The sequence below is a fragment of the Phalaenopsis equestris genome, unplaced genomic scaffold, assembly GCF_001263595.1.
Source record: "Phalaenopsis equestris unplaced genomic scaffold, ASM126359v1 Scaffold000174, whole genome shotgun sequence".
Classification (NCBI taxonomy): Eukaryota; Viridiplantae; Streptophyta; class Magnoliopsida; order Asparagales; family Orchidaceae; genus Phalaenopsis; species Phalaenopsis equestris.
The window spans coordinates 1,706,204-1,716,584 of record NW_018164616.1 but is presented as its reverse complement, the minus strand read 5'-3'; the positions used below and the strand labels follow the sequence as shown (position 1 = coordinate 1,716,584).

The 10,381-nt window shown below is 32.7% G+C and overlaps 1 protein-coding gene across 2 annotated transcripts; it reads right to left on the bottom strand.

Annotated features, from left to right (window-relative positions):
• Positions 1-483: 483 nt before the first annotated feature.
• Positions 484-8,794, bottom strand: LOC110022154. Of its 2 annotated transcripts, none has more exons than XM_020720969.1 (2): positions 8,513-8,794; positions 484-791 (listed from the first exon to the last, which is right to left on the bottom strand). In XM_020720969.1, the coding sequence occupies exons 1-2, from the start codon at positions 8,709-8,711 to the stop codon at positions 622-624; spliced, it is 369 nt and encodes a 122-aa protein (XP_020576628.1). In that variant the 5' UTR covers positions 8,712-8,794; the 3' UTR covers positions 484-621. The 2 variants fall into 2 exon arrangements, with proteins under 2 accessions (XP_020576628.1, XP_020576627.1); XM_020720968.1 differs by lacking the exon at positions 8,513-8,794 and adding an exon at positions 5,534-5,815.
• Between the last annotated feature and the right edge of the window lie 1,587 nt (positions 8,795-10,381).

Genomic DNA, 10,381 nt, shown 5'->3' with positions numbered 1-10,381 from the left:
TTACATATCTAAATCTTAAACTATTTTTACTTCTATAACACCCAAATCTTCCATGTCACATAAAAAATATCACTCCATTTTAACTTTTAAAGAGTGATGCATTTTTTAATGGATAGATAAGATGACATGTATAAAAAGTTGAAGTGCAAGTCTTTGAAATGTAAATTCATAGGATTTAAGTGGAATATATGTAAATCTTACAATCTTCTTTTTCATTATATCCTTAACGATCAGTCCCAATACAATGCTTATTGTGGTCACCATTGTGAACCAGCTGCTTGCTTGCCTCCACCCACTATCGCCGATGCCAACCACCCGCAACTTACACCAGGTGACCGCCATCGCTGAAGCTTCATCTCTCCGCCATCACCATCCTATCGTTAAACATGCTTCATATTGATTTCATTTTCCTTCAAATCAAACCTAAAAATTCATTTGATTCAACACAAAACAAACAAATCACCACATACTCCCAATGACTCCTAAACTGCAAAAGCCAGGCAATCATTCATTAATGTAACAAAAGAGGCAAAATTCATTTGAATATGAGAACAGGACAATTCATCAACTTAGTTTTACAAACACGTGTTTTGAAAGGCAATTTTAGATCAAAGCAACTAACTAAATCTTTCTTCTCCTGAAACTTCCTTTGCCTTTGCCTTTGCCGCGTCGCTTCAGCTTCTTCAGCAATAGCTTCTTTTTTAGCTTCTTCTTACCTATACCTCCCAGTGGCTTTAGAAGTGATTTTGAAACATCTCCTTGAGAGCTCACTCCATCAGCAATTTCGATATCTAATCAGAAACAATTCAGAAAGCTTAATCAAGCAGGTACTGTTATTATGCCTTTATGTAGCTATTACTTTAAATTCTTCATATTTACTTATCTAACATATTCAAGGAATCCCAATCACATCAAGATATATGCAATGAAGAACTTTACTTCAAATAAGTTAATATTAGTGGTATTTTTATGTGATTTAAAGGTTATGGTGTTATATTTGAAAATATTAATATTTCTGTGTTACGTATACAAATACATAAGCATTTTGTAGCACGCATGTAAATCCCAAGAAAAGATAATAGATACAAGTCCTATGTATTTTGGCATTAAGCTGATACAGGAATCACCCGGAAAAGATTTGGTATATTTCATGGCAAAGGTAATTGTGACAAAAATAAAATAAAATGCATGCATCAAAATAGCTTATCTACACCCATATATTGAAAAATATTACCCTAGCAGTGAAATATTATATGAACAAGCAATTGGTTTCTTTTCTCAAGGTCATGAGTGAAATATTGTTATTGTTTTTTTTTTTTTTTGTTTAAATGAAATAAAAAGGTGGTCATGAGTGAAATATTGTTATTGTTTTTTTTGTTTAAATGAAATAAAAAGGTTAAATCTTAAAATATCATACAAAATTTTTAATATTATTTCAAAAGAAAAATAAATATTTATTTAACCTTAAGTTTTAAACATGATTGGAATTCTCAGTCTTCAAAAGTCAATATATAAAAGATATCATATAAATAAATGAATAGCCCATTTCAAAATTGAGATCCCTCCTCAATTCATTACTTTTAAAAAGGAGTTTTCTATTTTTTTGTAATTGTCTACTCAAATGATGACATGACATCCATTCGTTCTTATACATGCTTACGGTAAAAAAATAATAATAAAAAATTGAAAATAAGAAGAGCGCAATTTTTAGAAGAGTTATCTCCTTGTTAGCAACTTTTAAATTTCAAATGGGATACTTTTTTTTTTATCTCACTATGGTTTAATGTAGAGTATCCAGATATACTATTTGCTAAGTTTTTTAAAAACAATGCAAAGGTAATGGCACAACAAAACAATCCAATTTCAAGCTTGAGCGTGATTAAAATCAAGCATGTTGATGAAATGGAGGATTGGATTTCATCCCTTATGCAGGCCTCCTCCATCATAAAAGTGTATGATGATCAAGATCAATCAAGACAAGCTTTGATAAAGTTTCAATCAACCATCGTCAAACCTTCCTTCTTTATGAATCAAAATGGGCTCAAATATTGAATGACTCTCTTACTCATTATGTTAAGTGTTGCTAATCAACTAATAATGAATTGTGATGATAGCTTCCTTCAGCTAATTGAAAACATTTTATGGAATCTTCTTGGCTATATCCTTTTAGTACTTATATCTCTTCTCTCATTTCCCATAGTTCCTCTCGGCAAAAATAATCAAGCCTTGGTCAGCCCTTATGATTATCCATCAATAAATCTCTCGAGATACCCGTCATTGTTCTCTCCTTGTTAGCAACTTTTAAATTTCAAATGGGATACTTTTTTTTTTATCTCACTATGGTTTAATGTAGAGTATCCAGATATACTATTTGCTAAGTTTTTGAAAAACAATGCAAAGGTAATGGCACAACAAAACAATCCAATTTCAAGCTTGAGCGTGATTAAAATCAAGCATGTTGATGAAATGGAGGATTGGATTTCATCCCTTATGCAGGCCTCCTCCATCATAAAAGTGTATGATGATCAAGATCAATCAAGACAAGCTTTGATAAAGTTTCAATCAACCATCGTCAAACCTTCCTTCTTTATGAATCAAAATGGGCTCAAATATTGAATGACTCTCTTACTCATTATGTTAAGTGTTGCTAATCAACTAATAATGAATTGTGATGATAGCTTCCTTCAGCTAATTGAAAACATTTTATGGAATCTTCTTGGCTATATCCTTTTAGTACTTATATCTCTTCTCTCATTTCCCATAGTTCCTCTCGGCAAAAATAATCAAGCCTTGGTCAGCCCTTATGATTATCCTATCAATAAATCTCTCAAGATACCCGTCATTGTTCTCTTTGATTTGGTATCAAAGTTAAAGCATAGCCATAATATTTTTTGGAAGACTCTAAAAATGCACCAATACATCAACATCAAGCTCCATGTAGTTACAAATGTAAAATCATTAAGAATTTTATCGTTTATATTTCTCATTATTAGTTGTTAGCAATGCATACAACCCAAAAATTAATCCTTCAAATATTCAAAACTTTTGTGCAGATCATCATGAAATCACAATGTGTTAAAGGATCTTAATAAAACTTTACAAACTACATCTGACACCTATGATAAATTATACAATATGTAGAAAGATGTGAAAAAACAGCTGAATCGATTAATCCTTAGCACTCCACAGCACCTAACAACTTGGCACCTCTACCTCATAGATACCCTAAATTAGACATGTAAATCCCAAGAAAAGATAATAGATACAAGTCCTATGTATTTTGGCATTAAGCTGATACAGGAATCACCCGGAAAAGATTTGGTATATTTCATGGCAAAGGTAATTGTGACAAAAATAAAATAAAATGCATGCATCAAAATAGCTTATCTACACCCATATATTGAAAAATATTACCCTAGCAGTGAAATATTATATGAACAAGCAATTGGTTTCTTTTCTCAAGGTCATGAGTGAAATATTGTTATTGTTTTTTTTGTTTAAATGAAATAAAAAGGTTAAATCTTAAAATATCATACAAAATTTTTAATATTATTTCAAAAGAAAAATAAATATTTATTTAACCTTAAGTTTTAAACATGATTGGAATTCTCAGTCTTCAAAAGTCAATATATAAAAGATATCATATAAATAAATGAATAGCCCATTTCAAAATTGAGATCCCTCCTCAATTCATTACTTTTAAAAAGGAGTTTTCTATTTTTTTGTAATTGTCTACTCAAATGATGACATGACATCCATTCGTTCTTATACATGCTTACGGTAAAAAAAAAATAATAAAAAATTGAAAATAAGAAGAGCGCATTACCCGTCATTGTTTTCTCCTTGTTAGCAACTTTTAAATTTCAAATAGGATACTTTTTTTTATCTCACTATGGTTTAATGTAGAGTATCCAGATATACTATTTGCTAAGTTTTTGAAAAACAATGCAAAGGTAATGGCACAACAAAACAATCCAATTTCAAGCGTGAGCGTGATTAAAATCAAGCATGTTGATGAAATGGAGGATTGGATTTCATTCCTTATGCAGGCCTCCTCCATCATAAAAGTGTATGATGATCAAGATCAATCAAGACAAGCTTTGATAAAGTTTCAATCAACCATCGTCAAACCTTTTAAAGATCCTTGCGTGTTGAAATGGCTGGGTGGCTCCTTTATCTAATTGAAGGTTTTGGCAAGATTTTCAAAATTATCTGTTTTTATACTATGTACCATCTCTTCTCTCTCGCATTATTTATCTCAGCCAAGCTAAGTAAATAAGCCTTGGCCAACCACTAAATCCTATAAACACTTCCATTATCCTCCAAATAATCCCTCATAAATATCCCATCATTGAATCCCTTAAGAGTTCCCACCACCGGCCTCCTTCAACCAGTGCCTAACAATTGTAATCAAAATCTATACAATCCGAACAAGTAAGTCTTTGAGGGGCTACCAACCCTTACCTTTTGTTTCTCCAGTAAAAAGACATGTTGGTTCTTTTGAAGGGAAGCTGAAGATGATACATATTTTGTTGAATAAGTGCATAGCAATCTGTGACTCAGGTCATGATTATGGTTTTAAGGATAACTTGCTGAAGTCAGTTGCAGGACAACTTGTCGGTGATTGGATCTAAATTATTTTATTTTTCTTGTCTGAATTGTTCTATGCTGGTTAATCTCACCAAAATTACTAATGTAACTTACCTGCACCAAACCAAAACCATGCATCAAGAGATTGATCCCGCTTCAATTCCATCTATGGCTCGCAATTTGGAGAGTATCACTATTGTCTTAGACCTCATTTGGTCGCTTGTAATTTGAAAATATGTTTAAGAAAATGAGGATTTGATTTCCTCATCTTTTAGGGTAAAATAAAATCATCATTGCTGGAAGTTTTGAGAAAGTTTGTGTACTTTAAAATCAATGTTGGTTTCTAACTATATCAAACCAAACAATGACTATAACAAAGTTAATCATTTTTCATCTAACTTCAAGCGGCTCTTAATGTCCATTCAGTGGTATCAATTGTGCGCTTCAATTGGCGGTATATCACCCGGCACAAGTAATCTGATAGTTTACATGTAGCCATCCAATCAGAAGCACTTTAGAAGTCAGAACAATTCAAAGGCTAGACATTGCATGCAAATTTTGTTAACGCCTTGTTTGGCTGCCTGTGCATAGAAAAAATGTTTTAGAAATTGTATATCTGTGAAATCCTAGCTGTTGACTGATATAGAAGCTATTTTCAAAGTGTAAACCCCAAAATAATTTCAAAATTAACGTCCATCCAAATTATAGGGTCCAGGAAATTCATCAGTTTCAAAACATTTTCTAACTTCAAGAAAACAAATCAGCCCTGGAGTGAAAATGGAATCAAGTTAAAAACCGACGAAACAATGACAGAAATTTGAACAGCGCGTAGCTGCATAAGAGACAAACTAAGAAGCTGTATATTGTGAGGATTCAAGATAGATGCCATAGATATCACCCGGGTGTAAACATAGATCAAAATAAGTGGAAAGATGGAGCTAACCCATGGCAGTGGACGGTTCGGCTGGCACATCGGCCTCGGAGTCATTCTTGTGAACGCGTACAGGAAGCTTGGGGGCTTCAAGAGCAGCTTGCTGGGCAGCAAGCTTGGCAGCCTCTTTCTTCTCGTAGAAGGGCTCGGCGATCTCCCTCCTCAAAGACCTCAGCCTCTTCTTTCGCTTCGACCTCATAGACTTCGCCATCTCCTTCAGGCTTTCGCTTTGCCCCAATCTCTCGCAGTCGATTCTAGGGTTTGCAGTGCGTAGGAAGCAAGGGGGGCACAGGCAAATTTATTTGATTTGCGTTATTATTGAATATAAATAATAATAAATTAATTTAATTTTTGGGGGCATTTTCACACAAACCACGCAATTTATATGTATTTACATATCTAATATCAAAACTTTCATAACTACATTTATATTACTAATAATTTTAATAACACTTCAAAAATATCTTCATAATTAAAATACTTCTTTTCATATATTGATTTATTATATCAAAATGTTATAAATATATATATCAAACTATAGGTTTTAAGTAAATAAGCCTTGGCCAACCATTAAATCCTATAAAAACTTCCATTATCCTCCAAATAATCCCTCATATATATCCCATCATTGAATCCCTTAAGAGTTCCCACCACCGGCCTCCTTCAACCAGTGCCTAACAATTGTAATCAAAATCTATACAATCCGAACAAGTAAGTCTTTGAGGGGCTACCAACCCTTACCTTTTGTTTCTCCAGTAAAAAGACATGTTGGTTCTTTTGAAGGGAAGCTGAAGATGATACATATTTTGTTGAATAAGTGCATAGCAATCTGTGACTCAGGTCATGATTATGGTTTTAAGGATAACTTGCTGAAGTCAGTTGCAGGACAACTTGTCGGTGATTGGATCTAAATTATTTTATTTTTCTTGTCTGAATTGTTCTATGCTGGTTAATCTCACCAAAATTACTAATGTAACTTACCTGCACCAAACCAAAACCATGCATCAAGAGATTGATCCCGCTTCAATTCCATCTATGGCTCGCAATTTGGAGAGTATCACTATTGTCTTAGACCTCATTTGGTCGCTTGTAATTTGAAAATATGTTTAAGAAAATGAGGATTTGATTTCCTCATCTTTTAGGGTAAAATAAAATCATCATTGCTGGAAGTTTTGAGAAAGTTTGTGTACTTTAAAATCAATGTTGGTTTCTAACTATATCAAACCAAACAATGACTATAACAAAGTTAATCATTTTTCATCTAACTTCAAGCGGCTCTTAATGTCCATTCAGTGGTATCAATTGTGCGCTTCAATCGGCGGTATATCACCCGGCACAAGTAATCTGATAGTTTACATGTAGCCATCCAATCAGAAGCACTTTAGAAGTCAGAACAATTCAAAGGCTAGAACATTGCACGCAAATTTTGTTAACGCCTTGTTTGGCTGCCTATGCATAGAAAAAATTAGTTCAATCTAAGGTGCTTTGAGAGTTTGTCGTGTGAAAGAAAAGAAAATAATAAACATATCAAATTCACTATAAAATCATGAGTCCCAAGAGTCGTCCCAAAGTCGCCAAAATCATGTTAGACTCGTTGGGGGCATATTGCATTCAGTATATAGTGTCATAAAACTTGCTAAGTGACCTGTGTGCTTCCGAAAACTATCATGTAATATTAGTTTAATAATAAAGTAGCCCTTAAACGCACGTCCTAGCATACACAACTTATTAATCAATTAAGTTTATACTCCTCTATACTCAAAATAGCTTGCATAAACTTAAAAGCTACTCATTAGCTAGGATGCCCCACACACAGACATTCAATTTTAGAATATCGGATGTTGACACGCTTTTGACACGACTTTATAATTTACATAAACATATACCATAAAAATTTCAAAATAATACATAACAATCACATAAACTAAATAAGGAAGAAATAATTCAAAAAATTTAACATTGGAAGGATAAAAAATAATGATATTTAGGAATGATACAAATGATTGTTGCATAATTTTTAATTTTTTAAGTTAATTATTTAGAGCACATGATTTTTTTAATTTTATCATTTATTGGACAAGCAACATATGTGTCCAACACATGTTGAATATGTATCACATATAAGTCTATGTTTGATAGATTTTGAGCATAGCTTGTCTCATTATAGAGAAGTAACGGTGCATCATAACTTGCTAACCAATTAGGCTACCTGCTTCTCCAAGTAATGACTTTAGTCAATAAGCAACATATAGACCTCATTTGGTCGCTTGTAATTTGAAAATATGTTTAAGAAAATGAGGATTTGATTTCCTCGTCTTTTAGGGTAAAATAAAATCATCATTGTTGGGAGTTTTGAGAAAGTTTGTGTACTTTAAAATCAATGTTGGTTTCTAACTATATCAAACCAAACAATGACTATAACAAAGTTAATCATTTTTCATCTAACTTCAAGCGGCTCTTAATGTCCATTCAGTGGTATCAATTGTGCGCTTCAATCGGCGGTATATCACCCGGCACAAGTAATCTGATAGTTTACATGTAGCCATCCAATCAGAAGCACTTTAGAAGTCAGAACAATTCAAAGGCTAGAACATTGCACGCAAATTTTGTTAACGCCTTGTTTGGCTGCCTATGCATAGAAAAAATGTTTTAGAAATTGTGTATCTGTGAAATCCTAGCTGTTGAGTGATATAGAAGCTATTTTCAAAGTGTAAACCCCAAAATAATTTCAAAATTAACGTCCATCCAAATTATAGGGTCCAGGAAATTCATCAGTTTCAAAACATTTTCTAACTTCAAGAAAACAAATCAGCCCTGGAGTGAAAATGGAATCAAGTTAAAAACCGACGAAACAATGACAGAAATTTGAACAGCGCGTAGCTGCATAAGAGACAAACTAAGAAGCTGTATATTGTGAGGATTCAAGATAGATGCCATAGATATCACCCGGGTGTAAACATAGATCAAAATAAGTGGAAAGATGGAGCTAACCCATGGCAGTGGACGGTTCGGCTGGCACATCGGCCTCGGAGTCATTCTTGTGAACGCGTACAGGAAGCTTGGGGGCTTCAAGAGCAGCTTGCTGGGCAGCAAGCTTGGCAGCCTCTTTCTTCTCGTAGAAGGGCTCGGCGATCTCCCTCCTCAAAGACCTCAGCCTCTTCTTTCGCTTCGACCTCATAGACTTCGCCATCTCCTTCAGGCTTTCGCTTTGCCCCAATCTCTCGCAGTCGATTCTAGGGTTTGCAGTGCGTAGGAAGCAAGGGGGGCACAGGCAAATTTATTTGATTTGCGTTATTATTGAATATAAATAATAATAAATTAATTTAATTTTTGGGGGCATTTTCACACAAACCACGCAATTTATATGTATTTACATATCTAATATCAAAACTTTCATAACTACATTTATATTACTAATAATTTTAATAACACTTCAAAAATATCTTCATAATTAAAATACTTCTTTTCATATATTGATTTATTATATCAAAATGTTATAAATATATATATCAAACTATAGGTTGATGTATAAATATATGAATTTAATTGTATGTATGTATATATATATATATAAATATAAATTTCCATTTTTTTTAATCCCCATATTTTCTACATTTGCCATAGTTCAATATTTGGACCCGAAATTATAGTCTATTTGTTAGGCTTCATGTTATTGGAAGTATTTATTTATGCTATTAATTCAACTTTCTTACAATTTAAGGTATGTTTGGGGGTGTTGCAACTTATTAAAAAAATTGTTCCTAAGCTATTGAAAAATAAATTGATCTTAAAAAAAAAATTGCGGTGATTATTACAATTTTTTTTAAGTCATACTGCAACTAGAAATTTGCAATCGCACCCGGCCAGAATCAGTAGGAAAATACAGGTTTCAATAGCAGCTTTTTGAAAAAATTGTCGAAACACAGTTTACCCAAACAGATAAAACTCACCGCCGCCTCAAACGGTCCCTCAGTCAGTTAAATGCATCTATTTTAAAAGCTTTTATGAATTTTTTAATTGGTTGTCTTTTTTTATTAATTTAGTGTACTTAAATATTTCTTAAATATGATTTTCATTAGTTCAATCTAAGGTGCTTTGAGAGTTTGTCGTATGAAAGAAAAGAAAATAATAAACATATCAAATTCACTATAAAATCATGAGTCCCAAGAGTCGTCCCAAAGTCGCCAAAATCATGTTAGACTCGTTGGGGGCATATTGCATTCAGTATATAGTGTCATAAAACTTGCTAAGTGACCTGTGTGCTTCCGAAAACTATCATGTAATATTAGTTTAATAATAAAGTAGCCCTTAAATGCACGTCCTAGCATACACAACTTATTAATCAATTAAGTTTATACTCCTCTATACTCAAAATAGCTTGCATAAACTTAAAAGCTACTCATTAGCTAGGATGCCCCACACACAGACATTCAATTTTAGAATATCGGATGTTGACACGCTTTTGACACGACTTTATAATTTACATAAACATATACCATAAAAATTTCAAAATAATACATAACAATCACATAAACTAAATAAGGAAGAAATAATTCAAAAAATTTAACATTGGAAGGATAAAAAATAATGATATTTAGGAATGATACAAATGATTGTTGCATAATTTTTAATTTTTTAAGTTAATTATTTAGAGCACATGATTTTTTTAATTTTATCATTTATTGGACAAGCAACATATGTGTCCAACACATGTTGAATATGTATCACATATAAGTCTATGTTTGATAGATTTTGAGCATAGCTTGTCTCATTATAGAGAAGTAACGGTGCATCATAACTTGCTAACCAATTAGGCTACCTGCTTCTCCAAGTAATGACTTTAGTCAATAAGCAACATAT

What these genes read in the sequence shown, in the direction of transcription:
- LOC110022154 (XM_020720969.1), bottom strand. Translation starts at nt 8,711, where the DNA reads ATGGCGAAGTCTATGAGGTCGAAGCGAAAGAAGAGGCTGAGGTCTTTG. An exon ending in CGAACCGTCCACTGCCATGG is followed by an intron (nt 792 to 8,512) that starts GTTAGCTCCATC and finishes GTTTCTGATTAG; the next exon opens with ATATCGAAATTGCTGATGGA.